The sequence below is a fragment of the Oncorhynchus gorbuscha genome, linkage group LG19 (assembly GCF_021184085.1).
Source record: "Oncorhynchus gorbuscha isolate QuinsamMale2020 ecotype Even-year linkage group LG19, OgorEven_v1.0, whole genome shotgun sequence".
NCBI classification, from domain to species: Eukaryota; Metazoa; Chordata; class Actinopteri; order Salmoniformes; family Salmonidae; genus Oncorhynchus; species Oncorhynchus gorbuscha.
The window spans coordinates 70,049,836-70,068,885 of record NC_060191.1 but is presented as its reverse complement, the minus strand read 5'-3'; the positions used below and the strand labels follow the sequence as shown (position 1 = coordinate 70,068,885).

Here is a 19,050-nt window from a genome sequence, read left to right as displayed (position 1 = left end):
CCCTGGTCTGTCTCCCCCTGTCTGGTACAGGTACCTCCACCACACTCACCTCTCTCTGTTCACCATCTGCCCTGGCCTGTCTCCCCCTGTCTGGTACAGGTACCTCCACCACACTCACCTCTCTGTTCACCATCTGCCCTGGCCTGTCTCCCCCTGTCTGGTACAGGTACCTCCACCACACTCACCTCTCTCTGTTCACCATCTGCCCTGGCCTGTCTCTCCCTGTCTGGTACAGGTACCTCCAACACACTCCCCCCTCTCTCCCTGGCCTGTCTCTCCCTGTCTGGTACAGGTAGCCCCCCACATGCCCCCTCCCCCTCTCTCCCTGGTCTGTCTCCCCCTGTCTGGTACAGGTACCTCCACCACACTCCCCCTCTCTCCCTGGTCTGTCTCCCCCTGTCTGGTACAGGTACCTCCAACACACTCCCCCTCTCTCCCTGGCCTGTCTCCCCCTGTCTGGTACAGGTACCTCCACCACACTCCCCCTCTCTCCCTGGCCTGTCTCCCCCTGTCTGGTACAGGTACCTCCACCACACTCCCCCTCCCCCTCTCCCTGGTCTGTCTCCCCCTGTCTGGTACAGGTACCTCCACCACACTCCCCCTCTCTCCCTGGCCTGTCTCTCCCTGTCTGGTACAGGTACCTCCACCACACTCCCCCTCTCTCCCTGGCCTGTCTCTCCCTGTCTGGTACAGGTACCTCCACCACACTCCCCCTCTCTCCCTGGCCTGTCTCCTCCTGTCTGGTACAGGTAGCCCCCCACACGCCCCCCCTCCCCCTCTCCCTGGCCTGTCTCCCCCTGTCTGGTACAGGTTCCTCCACCACACTCCCCCCTCCCCCTCTCCTGGTCTGTCTCCCCCTGTCTTGTACAGGTACCTCCACCACACTCCCCCTCTCTCCCTGGCCTGTCTCTCCCTGTCTGGTACAGGTACCTCCACCACACTCCCCCTCTCTCCCTGGCCTGTCTCCCCCTGTCTGGTACAGGTACCTCCAACACACTCCCCCTCTCTCCCTGGTCTGTCTCCCCCTGTCTGGTACAGGTACCTCCACCACACTCCCCCTCTCTCCCTGGCCTGTCTCCTCCTGTCTGGTACAGGTACCTCCACCACACTCCCCCTCCCCCTCTCCCTGGTCTGTCTCCCCCTGGCTGGTACAGGTACCTCCACCACACTCCCCCTCTCTCCCTGGCCTGTCTCTCCTGTCTGGTACAGGTACCTCCACCACACTCCCCCTCTCTCCCTGGCCTGTCTCCCCCTGTCTGGTACAGGTACCTCCAACACACTCCCCCTCTCTCCCTGGTCTGTCTCCCCCTGTCTGGTACAGGTACCTCCAACACACTCCCCCTCTCTCCCTGGCCTGTCTCCCCCTGTCTGGTACAGGTACCTCCACCACACTCCCCCTCTCTCCCTGGCCTGTCTCCCCCTGTCTGGTACAGGTACCTCCACCACACTCCCCCTCCCCCTCTCCCTGGTCTGTCTCCCCCTGGCTGGTACAGGTACCTCCACACACTCCCCCTCTCTCCCTGGCCTGTCTCCCCTGTCTGGTACAGGTACCTCCACCACACTCCCCCCTCTCTCCCTGGCCTGTCTCTCCCTGTCTGGTACAGGTACCTCCACCACACTCCCCCTCTCTCCCTGGCCTGTCTCTCCCTGTCTGGTACAGGTACCTCCAACACACTCCCCCTCTCTCCCTGGCCTGTCTCTCCCTGTCTGGTACAGGTAGCCCCCCCACATGCCCCCCTCCCCCTCTCTCCCTGGTCTGTCTCCCCCTGTCTGGTACAGGTACCTCCACCACACTCCCCCTCTCTCCCTGGCCTGTCTCTCCCTGTCTGGTACAGGTAGCCCCCCCACACCCCCCTCCCCCTCTCCCTGGCCTGTCTCTCCCTGTCTGGTACAGGTACCTCCACCACACTCCCCCTCTCTCCCTGGCCTGTCTCTCCCTGTCTGGTACAGGTACCTCCACCACACTCCCCCTCTCTCCCTGGTCTGTCTCCCCCTGTCTGGTACAGGTACCTCCACCACACTCCCCCTCCCCCTCTCCCTGGTCTGTCTCTCCCTGTCTGGTACAGGTACCTCCACCACACTCCCCCTCTCTCCCTGGTCTGTCTCCCCCTGTCTGGTACAGGTACCTCCACCACACTCCCCCTCTCTCCTGGCCTGTCTCCTCCTGTCTGGTACAGGTACCTCCACCACACTCCCCCTCCCCCTCTCCCTGGTCTGTCTCCCCTGGCTGGTATAGGTACCTCCAACACACTCCCCTCTCTCCCTGGCCTGTCTCCCCCTGTCTGGTACAGGTACCTCCACCACACTCCCCCTCTCTCCCTGGCCTGTCTCCCCCTGTCTGGTACAGGTACCTCCACCACACTCCCCCTCTCTCTGGCCTGTCTCCCCCTGTCTGGTACAGGTACCTCCACCACACTCCCCCTCTCTCCCTGGCCTGTCTCCCCCTGTCTGGTACAGGTACCTCCACCACACTCCCCCTCTCTCCTGGCCTGTCTCTCCCTGTCTGGTACAGGTAGCCTCCACCACACTCCCCCTCTCCCTGGCCTGTCTCTCCCTGTCTGGTACAGGTTCCTCCACCACACTCCCCCTCTCTCCCTGGCCTGTCTCCCCCTGTCTGGTACAGGTTCCTCCACCACACTCCCCCTCTCTCCCTGGCCTGTCTCCCCTGTCTGGTACAGGTACCTCCACCACACTCCCCCTCTCTCCCTGGCCTGTCTCCCCCTGTCTGGTACAGGTTCCTCCACCACACTCCCCCTCTCTCCCTGGCCTGTCTCCCCCTGTCTGGTACAGGTTCCTCCACCACACTCCCCCTCTCTCCCTGGCCTGTCTCCTCCTGTCTGGTACAGGTACCTCCACCACACTCCCCCTCTCTCCCTGGCCTGTCTCCTCCTGTCTGGTACAGGTTCCTCCACCACACTCACCTCTCTCTGTTTACCATCTGCCCTGGCCTGTCTCCCCCTGTCTGGTACAGGTACCTCCACCACACTCAACTCTCTCTGTTCACCATCTGCCCTGGCCTGTCTCCTCCTGTCTGGTACAGGTAGCCCCCCCCACACGCCCCCTCCCCTCTCCCTGGCCTGTCTCCCCCTGTCTGGTACAGGTTCCTCCACCACACTCCCCCTCCCCCTCTCCCTGGTCTGTCTCCCCCTGTCTGGTACAGGTACCTCCACCACACTCCCCCTCTCTCCCTGGCCTGTCTCTCCCTGTCTGGTACAGGTACCTCCACCACACTCCCCCTCTCTCCCTGGCCTGTCTCCCCCTGTCTGGTACAGGTACCTCCAACACACTCCCCCTCTCTCCCTGGTCTGTCTCCCCTGTCTGGTACAGGTACCTCCACCACACTCCCCCTCTCCCCTGGCCTGTCTCCTCCTGTCTGGTACAGGTACCTCCACCACACTCCCCCTCCCCCTCTCCCTGGTCTGTCTCCCCTGGCTGGTACAGGTACCTCCACCACACTCCCCCTCTCTCCCTGGCCTGTCTCCCCCTGTCTGGTACAGGTACCTCCACCACACTCCTCCCTCTCTCCCTGGTCTGTCTCCCCCTGTCTGGTACAGGTACCTCCACCACACTCCCCCTCTCTCCCTGGCCTGTCTCCCCTGTCTGGTACAGGTTCCTCCACCACACTCCCCTCTCCATCTGCCCTGGCCTGTCTCCCCCTGTCTGGTACAGGTACCTCCACCACACTCACCTCTCTCTGTTCACCATCTGCCCTGGCTGTCTCCCCCTGTCTGGTACAGGTACCTCCACCACACTCACCTCTCTCTGTTCACCATCTGCCCTGGTCTGTCTCCCCCTGTCTGGTACAGGTACCTCCACCACACTCCCTCTCTCACCATCTGCCCTGGCCTGTCTCCTCCTGTCTGGTACAGGTACCCCCCCACACGCCCCACCTCCCCTCTCCCTGGCCTGTCTCCCCCTGTCTGGTACAGGTTCCTCCACCACACTCCCCCCCCCCTCTCCCTGGTCTGTCTCCCCCTGTCTGGTACAGGTACCTCCACCACACTCCCCCTCTCTCCCTGGCCTGTCTCTCCCTGTCTGGTACAGGTACCTCCACCACACTCCCCCTCTCTCCCTGGCCTGTCTCCCCCTGTCTGGTACAGGTACCTCCACCACACTCCCCCCTCTCCCTGGTCTGTCTCCCCCTGTCTGGTACAGGTACCTCCACCACACTCCCCCTCTCTCCCTGGCCTGTCTCCTCCTGTCTGGTACAGGTACCTCCACCACACTCCCCCTCCCCCTCTCCCTGGTCTGTCTCCCCCTGTCTGGTACAGGTACCTCCACCACACTCCCCCTCTCTCCCTGGTCTGTCTCCCCTGTCTGGTACAGGTACCTCCACCACACTCCCCTCTCTCCCTGGCCTGTCTCTCCCTGTCTGGTACAGGTACCTCCACCACACTCCCCTCTTTCCCTGGCCTGTCTCCCCCTGTCTGGTACAGGTACCTCCACCACACTCCCGCCTCTCTCCCTGGCCTGTCTCTCCCTGTCTGGTACAGGTACCTCCACCACACTCCCCACTCTCTCCCTGGCCTGTCTCTCCCTGTCTGGTACAGGTACCTCCACCACACTCCCCCCTCTCTCCCTGGCCTGTCTCTCCCTGTCTGATACAGGTACATCCACCACACTCCCCCCTCTTTCCCCAGCTTTCGCTCGCCTCCAGAACACTCTGTTGGGGCGAGAGACTCTGAACTAACAATGGCAGGCCCCAAGTCATTATAGATTCAATGTTTTTTCTCATGCATTTTGCTATGTGCCTCATAACTCCTGCGTACTTTGTTGACTACAAACTTTCTTTATCCAACCGTGGGACCGAGTATGTTTGTTGATGATATCTGGAAATGTGCATGTACACCCTGTCCCATCTGCAGTTGCTAGCCCCATTTCTGACTTGTCCTCTGATATCTGCTTCACTGATTTTCTGCTCCCGTAAAACCCTGGGTTTTCTGCACATTAACCTGTTGAGTGTATTTTGAGCCTTCGTTCATGAACTGGCATCTGTAAAATGGTATAGAATCAGCTTGATCCCCTCTGTCGAAGACGCTTGGACCTTCTTTTTTAAATATTTTCAGTGGTTTTGTTAACTTCTTGGTGACTGGGGGGCAGTATTGAGTAGCTTGGATGAATAAGGGGTCCAGACTGCAGTGTATAAAGTCAGAAAATCTTCTGTCTCAGCCACAAAGGGAGTACCCCAAGGCTCAATCCTAGGCCCCACGCTCTTTTCATTTTACATCAACCACATAGCTCAGGCAGTAGGAAGCTCTCTCGTCCATTTATATGCAGATGATACAGTGTTATTCTCAGCTGGCCCCTCCACGGATTTTGTGTTAAACGCTCTACAACAAAGCTTTCTTAGTGTCCAACAAGCTTTCTCTGCCCTTAACCTTGTTCTGAACACCTCCAAAACAAAGGTCATGTGGTTTGGTAAGAAGAATGCCCCTCTCCCCACGGGTGTTATTACTGCCTCTAAGGGTTTAGAGCTTGAGGTAGTCACCTCATACAAGTACTTGGGAGTATGGCTAGATGGTACACTGTCCTTCTCTCAGCACATATCAAAGCTGCAGGTTAAAGTTAAATCTAGACTTTGTTTCCTCTATCGTAATCGCTCCTCTTTCACCCCAAGTGCCAAACTAACCCTGGTTCAGATGACCATCCTACCCATGCTATATTATGGACATGTAATTTATACACAGGCAGGTAAGGGTGCTCTCGAGCGGCTAGATGTTCTTTACCATTCGGCCATCAGATTTGCTACCAATGCTCCTTATAGGACACACCAGTGCACTCTATACTCCTCTGTAAACTGGTCATCTCTGTATGCCTGTCGCAAGACCCGCTCGTTGATGCTTATTTATAAAACCCTCTTAGACTTCACTCCTCCCTATCTGAGATATCTAGTGCAGCCCTCATCCTCCACATACAACACCCGTTCTGCCAGTCACATTCTGTTAAAGGTCCCCAAAGCACACACATCCCTGGGTCACTCGTCTTTTCAGTTCGCTGCAGCTAGCGACTGGAACGATTATCCAGTATGACCCAGGATGGCTCTACTCTGTTTATCATATCCAGGATGACCCAGGATGGCTCTACTCTGTTTATCATATCCAGTATGACCCAGGATGGCTCTACTCTGTTTATCATATCCAGTATGACCCAGGATGGCTCTACTCTGTTTATCATATCCAGTATGACCCAGTATGACTCAGGATGGCTCTACTCTGTTTATCATGTCCAGTATGACCCAGGATGGCTCTACTCTGTTTATCATATCCAGTATGACCCAGTATGACCCAGGATGGCTCTACTCTGTTTATCATGTCCAGTATGACCCAGGATGGCTCTACTCTGTTTATCATATCCAGTATGACCCAGTATGACCCAGGATGGCTCTACTCTGTTTATCATGTCCAGTATGACCCAGTATGACCCAGGATGGCTCTACTCTGTTTATCATGTCCAGTATGACCCAGTATGACCCAGGATGGCTCTACTCTGTTTATCATATCCAGTATGACCCAGTATGACCTAGGATGGCTCTACTCTGTTTATCATATCCAGTATGACCCAGGATGGCTCTACTCTGTTTATCATATCCAGTATGACCCAGGATGGCTCTACTCTGTTTATCATATCCAGTATGACCCAGGATGGCTCTACTCTGTTTATCATATCCAGTATGACCCAGTATGACCCAGGATGGCTCTACTCTGTTTATCATGTCCAGTATGACCCAGTATGACCCAGGATGGCTCTACTCTGTTTATCATGTCCAGTATGACCCAGTATGACCCAGGATGGCTCTACTCTGTTTATCATATCCAGTATGACCCAGTATGACCCAGGATGGCTCTACTCTGTTTATCATATCCAGTATGACCCAGGATGGCTCTACTCTGTTTATCATATCCAGTATGACCCAGGATGGCTCTACTCTGTTTATCATGTCCAGTATGACCCAGTATGACCCAGGATGACCCAGGATGGCTCTACTCTGTTTATCATGTCCAGTATGACCCAGGATGACCCAGTATTTTTAATGTAATTTATTTTTATTTAACCTTTATTTAACTTGGCAAGGCAGTTAATTAAGAACAAATTCTTATTTACAATGATGACCTACCAAAAGGCCTCCTGCGGGGACGGGGGCTGGGATTTAAAAAATATATAAATAGGACAATCACGACAAGAAATGTATGACCGAGGACGGCTTTACTCTGTCCCTGCATCTCTGTGTCCTGTGTTTGGTTATCTCATACTATGTCTGTGTGCCTCTGTGTTCTGTATCTGCTGCAGTAAGGCATGTGGTGTGATGCGGCGAGTGTGAAACTCCTACTGACAGATGATAGAGAGAGAAGGAGGGAGTGAATTTGGAGTAAAATACTTTTAACACTGCAGAAGCAGCACAGGGCAGCGTTCAGCAAAGTGACTCACACACACACACACACACACACACACACACACACACACACACACACACACACACACACACACACACACACACACACACACACACACACACACACACACACACACACACACACACACACACACACACACACACACACACACACACACACACACACACACACACACACACACACACACACACACACACACACACACACACACACACACACACACACACACACACACACACACACCCTTTCTAAGGGCGCCAGGGTTGCAACTCACAATGGGCAGGTGGATGTTCAATCTGATTCAATGTGATGCGACTCCCTGCAGTAGAGAGATAAAACACCAGTGATTATATAGACACTGCAGTAGAGAGGTAAAACACCAGTGATTATATAGACACTGCAGTAGAGATAAAACACCAGTTATGATATAGACACTGTAGTAGAGAGATTAAACACCAGTGATTATATAGACACTGCAGTAGAGAGATAAAACACCAGTGATGATATAGACACTGCAGTAGAGAGATAAAACACCAGTGATTATATAGACACTGCAGTAGAGAGAGATAAAACACCAGTTATGATATAGACACTGCAGTAGAGAGAGATAAAACACCAGTGATTATATAGACACTGCAGTAGAGAGATAAAACACCAGTGATTATATAGACACTGCAGTAGAGAGATAAAACACCAGTGATTATATAGACACTGCAGTAGAGAGATAAAACACCAGTGATTATATAGACACTGCAGTAGAGAGATAAAACACCAGTGATTATATAGACACTGCAGTAGAGAGATTAAACACCAGTGATTATATAGACACTGCAGTAGAGAGATTAAACACCAGTGATTATATAGACACTGCAGTAGAGAGAGATAAAACACCAGTGATGATATAGACACTGCAGTTTTTGAGAGATAAAACACCAGTGATTATATAGACACTGCAGTAGAGAGAGATAAAACACCAGTGATTATATAGACACTGCAGTAGAGATAAAACACCAGTGATTATATAGACACTGCAGTAGAGATAAAACACCAGTGATTATATAGACACTGCAGTAGAGAGATAAAACACCAGTGATTATATAGACACTGCAGTAGAGAGAGATAAAACACCAGTGATGATATAGACACTGCAGTAGAGAGAGATAAAACACCAGTGATTATATAGACACTGCAGTAGAGAGAGATAAAACACCAGTGATTATATAGACACTGCAGTAGAGAGAGATAAAACACCAGTGATTATATAGACACTGCAGTAGAGAGATAAAACACCAGTGATTATGTAGACACTGCAGTAGAGAGAGATAAAACACCAGTGATTATATAGACACTGCAGTAGAGAGAGATAAAACACCAGTGATGATATAGACACTGCAGTAGAGATAAAACACCAGTGATTATATAGACACTGCAGTAGAGAGATTAAACACCAGTGATTATATAGACACTGCAGTAGAGAGATAAAACACCAGTGATTATATAGACACTACAGTAGAGAGAGATAAAACACCAGTGATGATATAGACACTGCAGTAGAGAGAGATAAAACACCAGTGATTATATAGACACTGCAGTAGAGAGATTAAACACCAGTGATTATATAGACACTGCAGTAGAGAGATAAAACACCAGTGATTATATAGACACTGCAGTAGAGAGTGATTATATAGACATAAAACACCAGTGATGATACACTAGACACTGCAGTAGAGAGAGATAAAACACCAGTGATTATATAGACACTGCAGTAGAGAGATTAAACACCAGTGATTATATAGACACTGCAGTAGAGAGAGATAAAACACCAGTGATTATATAGACACTGCAGTAGAGAGAGATAAAACACCAGTGATTATATAGACACTGCAGTAGAGAGATTAAACACCAGTGATTATATAGACTTTACCTCTTTCTCTCCGTCTCTCATTCTGTCTCACTTGCTTTCTCCTGCATCCTTTCGTTATGTGTCTCTCTCTATATCTCTCGTCTCTCTTCTCCTTTCTTTTCATCCCACCTCTATCTATGTTCTCTGCTACTTCCTGGTTATTTTGTGTTGTGCTAATCACACTTCCTCCTCTCTGTCTGTCCGTCTGTCTGTCCGTCCGTCCGTCCGTTACATGTCTTACTGGTGTTTCAGGTAGATCTACTCCAAGGCGGTCCTCCCGTCCTACCAGTGCTCTGTCTCGCCCTGTCTCTGGCACCATGTCCCATCCCGTGTCCCGTCCTCTGTCTCGGGCGGCTAAGGAGATCCTGGACATCTGTCTCGTGGACCAGACCGGCTGTGAGGACCCTGACCTGGAGCAGGACATAGACACACGGGCTCTCAGCAGCCTGGTGGAGGAGTTCAGAGTGATGGCTACAGGTACACACACAAACACACACATTAAGTATTTTATTGAATCCAACAATCAAATTGACAAAAAAAAAGGATCCAAACATTTCCCTGTATGCATGGAACTGAAGGGAACAGGAAGTACCTCCTTCTCCACACAGCTAGACTGACCACGACAGCTGAAACAGGAAGTACCTCCTTCTGCACACAGCTAGACTGACCACGACAGCTGAAACAGGAAGTACCTCCTCCTCCACACAGCTAGACTGCCCACGACAGCTGAAACAGGAAGTACCTCCTCCTCCACACAGCTAGACTGACCACTACAGCTGAAACAGGAAGTACCTCCTCCTCCACACAGCTAGACTGACCACGACAGCTGAAACAGGAAGTACCTCCTCCTCCACACAGCTAGACTGCCCACGACAGCTGAAACAGGAAGTACCTCCTCCTCCAAACAGCTAGACTGACCACTACAGCTGAAACAGGAAGTACCTCCTCCTCCACACAGCTAGACTGCCCACGACAGCTGAAACAGGAAGTACCTCCTCCTCCACACAGCTAGACTGACCACTACAGCTGAAACAGGAAGTACCTCCTCCTCCACACAGCTAGACTGCCCACGACAGCTGAAACAGGAAGTACCTCCTCCAAACAGCTAGACTGCCCACGACAGCTGAAACAGGAAGTACCTCCTTCTCCACACAGCTAGACTGCCCACGACAGCTGAAACAGGAAGTACCTCCTTCTCCACACAGCTAGACTGCCCACGACAGCTGAAACAGGAAGTACCTCCTCCTCCACACAGCTAGACTGACCACTACAACTGAAACAGGAAGTACCTCCTTCTCCACACAGCTAGACTGACCACGACAGCTGAAACATGAAGTACCTCCTCCTCCACACAGCTAGACTGACCACGACAGCTGAAACAGGAAGTACCTCCTTCTCCACACAGCTAGACTGACCACGACAGCTGAAACAGGAAGTACCTCCTTCTCCACACAGCTAGACTGACCACTACAGCTGAAACAGGAAGTACCTCCTCCTCCACACAGCTAGACTGACCACGACAGCTGAAACAGGAAGTACCTCCTTCTCCACACATCTAGACTGACCACTACAGCTGAAACAGGAAGTACCTCCTCCTCCACACAGCTAGACTGACCACTACAACTGAAACAGGAAGTACCTCCTTCTCCACACAGCTAGACTGACCACGACAGCTGAAACAGGAAGTACCTCCTCCTCCACACAGCTAGACTGACCACGACAGCTGAAACAGGAAGTACCTCCTCCTCCACACAGCTAGACTGACCACGACAGCTGAAACAGGAAGTACCTCCTTCTCCACACAGCTAGACTGACCACGACAGCTGAAACAGGAAGTACCTCCTCCACACAGCTAGACTGACCACTACAGCTGAAACAGGAAGTACCTCCTCCTCCACACAGCTAGACTGACCATGACAGCTGAAACAGGAAGTACCTCCTTCTCCACACATCTAGACTGACCACTACAGCTGAAACAGGAAGTACCTCCTCCTCCACACAGCTAGACTGACCACGACAGCTGAAACAGGAAGTACCTCCTTCTCCACACAGCTAGACTGACCACGACAGCTGAAACAGGAAGTACCTCCTTCTCCACACAGCTAGACTGACCACGACAGCTGAAACAGGAAGTACCTCCTTCTCCACACAGCTAGACTGACCACGACAGCTGAAACAGGAAGTACCTCCTTCTTCACACAGCTAGACTGACCACTACAGCTGAAACAGGAAGTACCTCCTCCTCCACACAGCTAGACTGACCACGACAGCTGAAACAGGAAGTACCTCCTTCTCCACACAGCTAGACTGCCCACGACAGCTGAAACAGGAAGTACCTCCTTCTCCACACAGCTAGACTGACCACGACAGCTGAAACAGGAAGTACCTCCTTCTCCACACAGCTAGACTGACCACGACAGCTGAAACAGGAAGTACCTCCTTCTCCACACAGCTAGACTGACCACGACAGCTGAAACAGGAAGTACCTCCTTCTCCACACAGCTAGACTGCCCACGACAGCTGAAACAGGAAGTACCTCCTTCTCCACACAGCTAGACTGCCCACGACAGCTGAAACAGGAAGTACCTCCTCCACACAGCTAGACTGACCACGACAGCTGAAACAGGAAGTACCTCCTTCTCCACACAGCTAGACTGACCACTACAGCTGAAACAGGAAGTACCTCCTCCTCCAAACAGCTAGACTGACCACTACAGCTGAAACAGAACAGTACCTCGTTCTCCAAACAGCTAGACTGTCCACTACAGCTGAAACAGAACAGTACCTCGTTCTCCAAACAGTTAGACTGACCACGACAGCTGAACCAGAGAAGTACCTCGTTCTCCAAACAGCTAGGCTGCCCACCACAGCTGAACCATAACACTACCTAGCCAATTGCTTTGCCCTAGTTTTTGTCAGGCTGGACAAGCCTGTGTACGTGGCCGCGACTGCCAAATATCAGCTCCACCAGCTTACAGCTCCACCCGAGGATGTCCCAGCATGACCCGAGGGGCTGGTGCTGAAGCTGCTTCTCATCAAAGGCCTGCTCCACCTAGCAGTCCAATGAGATGCCCACTTCCAAAATGAGCTCCTTCCCCACGGCAGCAATATCTGTAGTATTTGGCACACGGGAAAGCACATCGTCATCAACATCAAACCGGCTTCCTCTTACACAACCATGTTTCTGCATGTGTGCTGTTGGTGAGCCGCCATCTCTCACCTCGCTGGCTATCAGGTCATGTAATGTACAGATCCCTCTATAAACAGCAGACATTCACAACATGGTCAATGGACTCCATTACATTTGACTCATGTAGAATACAGAATGGGTCATGGTTTGCAGGGTACCAGAGTGCTACATGATATTTTGTTGATAGAACTTGTAGCCTCACCTTAACAGTAAAGGTGAGAATGTCCTCCCCAAGAGCAGCATTCTAGTACATGGGAATGGGAGACAGAGAGGTCAGTAGCTGGGAGACAGAGAGGTCAGTAGCTGGGAGACAGAGAGGTCAGTAGCTGGGAGACAGAGAGTCAGTAGCTGGGAGACAGAGAGTTCAGTAGCTGGGAGACAGAGAGGTCAGTAGCTGGGAGACAGAGAGTTCAGTAGCTGGGAGACAGAGAGTTCAGTAGCTGGGAGACAGAGAGTTCAGTAGCTGGGAGACAGAGAGGTCAGTGTCACACACACACACACACACGCACACACACAGACACACACGCACACACACACACACACACACACACACACACACACACACACACACACACACACACACACACACACACACACACACACACACACACACACACACACACACACACACACTAACCAGCCTGGAGGATAGTGATAATAGTGGTAGGATGTCTCTCCCAGATGTATGTTTCAGTGTGGATTAGTTTAGTTTGTTTTTGATGATGATGATGATGATGATGATGATGATGATGATGATGATGGTGGTGATGATGATGATGGTGGTGATGATGATGATGGTGATGATGATGATGATATTGTCTGTGTTGTTATGACAGAATGTCTCCCAGGTTCAGAACTGTCCCAGGTGTCCACCTCTGCGGGGGGCGGAGCTGAAACAGAGGGGCGTGTCAGGAGGCGGGGCTCCCTCCGGTGGGTATATTCTGTATATTCGTTTCCATGGGGACCAGACACTCATTAGCTGCAGCTCGTTAGAGATGGTGCCTCGTTAGCATTCTTCCTGCTGAATCATTAAAACAACAAACACACACAGGCATACAATCTGCCCCTCCCTGCCCCAGCCATTAGTTACTGTGCACATTTGCGTGTGTGTGTGTGTGTGTGTGTGTGTGTGTGTGTGTGTGTGTGTGTGTGTGTGTGTGTGTGTGTGTGTGTGTGTGTGTGTGTGTGTGTGTGTGTGTGTGTCTGTTTGTGCGCGTGCGTGCTTTCATACGTGCGTGTGTGTGTCTGTGTGTTCATGGGCCTGTGAGCAGCATGTTTATGGACAAGATCAAAACATAGGTCACTCTGTACATTCCTTCTCTTAAAGCCATATTCTGCCGTCTGGCCACTGAGTCATCATCCCGGATGGTTTAGTTTATTCCTATACAGAATAGCATTAACCATGTTTATGTGTGTGTGGTGCTTTTTCTTTCAGTGTGTTTTTGGTTTGTTGTCCGTTTAGTGTTTGTGTGATGGAATTGCTGTGGTTGGTTGTCTCTGTGTGTCAGGAAGAGGGTTTAGCATGTGCATGTGTTCATCTCTTCTCCCTCCATCCTAGAGGAAGTGTGTAATCTCTGTCTTTTGTCCTCTCTGTCCCTCGTTCCGTTGGTCACATTAAGTAATAGAACGTCAGCGTTCAGAACGGACAGCCTCTCCTCTCCTCTATTGTGTGTGTGTGTGTGTGTGTGTGTGTGTGTGTGTGTGTGTGTGTGTGTGTGTGTGTGTGTGTGTGTGTGTGTGTGTGTGTGTGTGTGTGTGTGTGTGTGTGTGTGTGTGTGTGTGTGTGTGTGTGTGTGTGTGTGTGTGTGTGTGTGTGTGTGTGTGTCTCTAATATGGTCATACATTGGGCAGGAGGTTAGGAAGTGCAGCTCAGTTTCCACCTCATTTTGTGGGCAGTGAGCACATAGCCTGTCTTCTCTTGAGAGCCATGTCTGCCTACGGGGGCCTTTCTCAACAGCAAGGCTATGCTCAATGAGTCTGTAGGTAGTCAAAGCTTTCCTTCATTTTGGGTCAGTCACAGTGGTCAGGTATTCTGGGAATCGCTTCCTTTTAGGTGGTTGTAGAATTTAACAGCTCTTTTCTGTATTTTGATAATTATCGGGTATCGGCCTAATTCTGCTCTGCATTATCTGGTGTTCTACCTTGTTCTGCAGTGGTGTTTGTCTCATTTAGTGAAATCTTGGTTGGTGAGCGGACCCTGGAGCTCACAAACAAGAAGGGCAATGTGGCGCTGATGTTTAGGCCGAGGTATATATCGTGTTTTTGTGTGCTCTGGGGCAACGGTGTCTAGATTAAATTATTATTTCTGGTCCTGGCAATTGGACTGTTTTTGGAACACCATTATTTTTGTGTTACTGAGATTTACTGTCAGGGCCCAGGTCTGACAGGGCCCAGGTCTGTCAGGGCCCAGGTCTGTTAGGACCCAGGTCTGTCAGGGCCCAGGTCTGACAGGGCCCAGGTCTGTCAGGGCCCAGGTCTGTCAGGGCCCAGGTCTGACAGGGCCCAGGTCTGTCAGGGCCCAGGTCTGTCAGGGCCCGGTCTGGAAGAATCTGTGCAGAAGATCTATGTGCTGCTGTAGGCCCTCCTTGGTTGGGGACAGAAACACCAGATCATCAGCAAACAGTAGACATTTGAGGCCGGGTGCAGCAGAATGTTCTAGTGCCCTCGCCGATTCGTTGATATACAGTACCAGTCAAAAGCTTTCCCACACCTACTCATTCCAGGGTTAATAATAGTGAAGACATTAAAACTATGAAATAACACATATGCAATCATTCTAGTAACCCAAAAAGTGTTCAACAAATCAAAATATATTTCATATTTTATAGTCTTCAAAGTAGCCACCCTTTGCCTTGATGACAGCTTTGCACACTATTCTCTCAACCAGCTACATGAGGTAAACCTGGAATGCATTTCAACTGACAGCTGTGCCTTGTTAAAAGTTCATTTGTGGAATTTCTTTCCTTCATAATGTGTTTGAGCCAATCAGTTGTGTTGTGTCAAGGTAGGGGGGGGGTATACAGAAGAAAGCCCTATTTGGTAAAAGACCAAGTCCATATTATGGCAAGAACAGTTCATCATTACTTTAAGACATGAACATCAGTCATTACGGAAAATTTCAAGAAAATGGCAAGACGGCTGTGGCGTGCACCGAAGCAGGCTACCGAGGCAGGCCACCAACTCAGGCCACCAACGCAGGCCACCGAGGCAGGTCACCAACTCAGGTCACCAACGCAGGCCACCGAGGCAGGTCACCAACTCAGGCCACCGAGGCCATTTCAACAACTTCCAGGAAGTCCTCCTCAACCCGTTTGTTCCCCTTTGATCTGTCGGTCAACTCTGATTGGTGCTTTTGATGTTACACTCTCTCCGATTGGTTATCTTTGATGTTCCACCCTCTCTGATTGGTATCTTTGATATTGCAGACTCGGAGCCAGCAAGTGTTATTCAGACGAGGAGGAGGAGACTCTGAGAGACCAGCAGAGTGTCCTGTCACTTCCCTGACCCATTACACTCTCAACATGGTAACTCTCAGGAGACACTCTCAACATGGTAACACTCAGGAGACACTGTCAACATGGTAACTCTCAGGAGACACTCTCAACATGGTAACTCTCAGGAGACACTGTCAACATGGTAACTCTCAGGAGACACTCTCAACATGGTAACTCTCAGGAGACACTGTCAACATGGTAACTCTCAGGAGACACTGTCAACATGGTAACTCTCAGGAGACACTCTCAACATGGTAACTCTTAGGAGACACTCTCAACATGGTAACACACACACACACACAAACACACACACTCAACATGGTAACACACACACACACACACTCAACATGGTAAAACACACACACACAACACACTCAACATGGTAAAACACACACACAGGTCTACACTGCTTCTCTACTGGACACCAACGCCATACTTTTATTTTACGGATCACAGAAGAACAACATAAAGACATGCGTTCCTGTAGTACTGTGGTGCTGTAGTACTGTGGTACTGTGGTGCTGTGGTACTGTGGTGCTGTAGTACTGTGGTGCTGTAGTACTGTGGTGCTGTAGTACTGTGGTGCTGTGGTGCTGTAGTACTGTGGTGCTGTAGTACTGTGGTACTGTGGTGCTGTGGTACTGTGGTGCTGTAGTACTGTGGTGCTGTAGTACTGTGGTGCTGTGGTGCTGTGGTGCTGTGGTACTGTGGTGCTGTAGTACTGTGGTGCTGTAGTACTGTGGTGCTGTAGTACTGTGGTGCTGTAGTACTGTGGTGCTGTAGTACTGTAGTGCTGTAGTACTGTGGTGCTGTAGTACTGTGGTGCTGTAGTACTGTGGTGCTGTAGTACTGTGGTGCTGTAGTACTGTAGTGCTGTGGTGCTGTAGTGCTGTGGTGCTGTAGTACTGTGGTGCTGTAGTACTGTGGTGCTGTAGTGCTGTGGTGCTGTAGTACTGTGGTGCTGTAGTACTGTGGTGCTGTGGTGCTGTAGTGCTGTGGTGCTGTAGTACTGTGGTGCTGTAGTACTGTGGTGCTGTGGTGCTGTAGTGCTGTGGTGCTGTAGTACTGTGGTGCTGTAGTACTGTGGTGCTGTAGTACTGTGGTGCTGTAGTACTGTGGTGCTGTGATACTGTGGTGCTGTAGTACTGTGGTGCTGTAGTACTGTGGTGCTGTGATACTGTGGTGCTGTAGTACTGTGGTGCTGTGATACTGTGGTGCTGTGGTGCTGTAGTACTGTAGTGCTGTAGTACTGTAGTACTGTGGTGCTGTAGTACTGTAGTACTGTGGTGCTGTAGTACTGTGGTGCTGTAGTACTGTAGTACTGTGGTGCTATAGTACTGTGGTGCTGTAGTACTGTGGTGCTGTAGTACTGTAGTACTGTGGTGCTGTAGTACTGTGGTGCTGTAGTACTGTGGTGCTGTAGTACTGTAGTGCTGTGGTACTGTGGTGCTGTACTGTGGTGCTGTAGTACTGTGGTGCTGTAGTACTGTGGTGCTGTAGTGCTGTGGTGCTGTAGTGCTGTGGTGCTGTAGTACTGTGGTGCTGTAGTACTGTGGTGCTGTAGTACTGTGGTGCTGTGATACTGTGGTGCTGTAGTACTGTGGTGCTGTAGTACTGTGGTGCTGTGATACTGTGGTGCTGTAGTACTGTGGTGCTGTGATACTGTGGTGCTGTGGTGCTGTAGTGCTGTGGTGCTGTAGTACTGTGGTGCTGTAGTACTGTGGTGCTGTGGTGCTGTAGTACTGTGGTGCTGTAGTACTGTGGTGCTGTAGTACTGTGGTGCTGTAGTACTGTGATGCTGTGATACTGTGGTGCTGTAGTACTGTGGTGCTGTGATACTGTGGTGCTGTGATACTGTGGTGCTGTAGTACTGTGGTGCTGTAGTACTGTGGTGCTGTAGTACTGTGGTGCTGTAGTACTGTGATGCTGTGATGCTGTAGTACTGTGGTGCTGTAGTACTGTGATGCTGTGATACTGTGGTGCTGTAGTACTGTGATGCTGTGATACTGTGATATAACATGGTTAATCTGCCAGGTTCATTTCATAGGCCGTTTCATTTGATCCTTGTGTTCAGAAAGGTTGAATATTTGGTAATGTGCAGTGCTGTGGTATTGTAATAAAAGTAGATTATTGGTTGATTGTAGGATCTATTCATTACATCTATGGAGGTCTATCCTCATCAGCCCACTTCTGACCCAACACACAAAACACACCACAGCATTGGTTATACGCAACGCAAAACAACAGTCTCAGTTTCGTTCCCCCAGGCAGCCAGGCCAAACACAGCAGAGCATGTTCACCATACCAAAGCCCAGCCAGATAGAGAGTAATTGGGATCAGGGGGGCACCAGACAGGTGGAGAACAGAGGGAAGAGAGGAGAGAGGGAAGGATGTAAAGGAATGGGGGAGAGGAAGGAGAAGAGTAGGGCAGAGTAATGGAAGGAGAAAGTCAAACTGGGAGAGAGGAACCTCTACTGTCTGTCCATCTACCTGTCTCTCTCTCTACTGTCTGTCCATCTACCTGTCTCTCTCTACTGTCTGTCCATCTACCTGTCTCTCTCTCTCTACTCTCTGTCCATCTACCTGTCTTTCTCTCTCTACTGTCTGTCCATCTACCTGTCTCTCTCTACTGTCTGTCCATCTACCTGTCTCTCTCTCTCTACTCTCTGTCCATCTACCTGTCTCTCTCTCTCTCTCTACTCTCTGTCCATCTACCTGTCTCTCTCTCTCTCTCTACTCTCTGTCCATCTACCTGTCTCTCTCTCTCTACTCTCTGTCCATCTACCTGTCTCTCTCTACTGTCTGTCCATCTACCTGTCTCTCTCTACTCTGTCCATCTACCTGTCTCTCTCTACTCTCTGTCCATCTACCCGTCTCTCTCCACTGTCTGTCCATCTACCTGTCTCTCTCTCTCTACTCTGTCCATCTACCTGTCTCTCTCTACTCTCTGTCCATCTACCTGTCTCTCTCTAACTCTCTGTCCATCTACTTGTCTCTCTCTCTCTCTACTCTCTGTCCATCTACCGGTCTCTCTCTACTCTCTGTCCATCT

General features: G+C 50.9%; 1 protein-coding gene across 2 annotated transcripts in view; it reads left to right on the top strand.

Annotated features, from left to right (window-relative positions):
* The window catches only part of zbbx (zinc finger, B-box domain containing), a 41,974-nt gene extending 25,378 nt beyond the window's left edge, over positions 1-16,596 (top strand). The window contains exons 5-7 of one of the 2 annotated variants that reach the window (XM_046315723.1): positions 9,568-9,792; positions 13,342-13,435; positions 15,931-16,596. In XM_046315723.1, the coding sequence (XP_046171679.1) occupies positions 9,568-9,792; positions 13,342-13,435; positions 15,931-16,009 (398 nt within the window). In that variant the 3' untranslated portion in view covers positions 16,010-16,596. The remainder of the gene's footprint in view (positions 1-9,567; positions 9,793-13,341; positions 13,436-15,930) is intronic. The other variant, XM_046315724.1, reaches the window with a different exon arrangement.
* Positions 16,597-19,050: the final 2,454 nt, after the last annotated feature.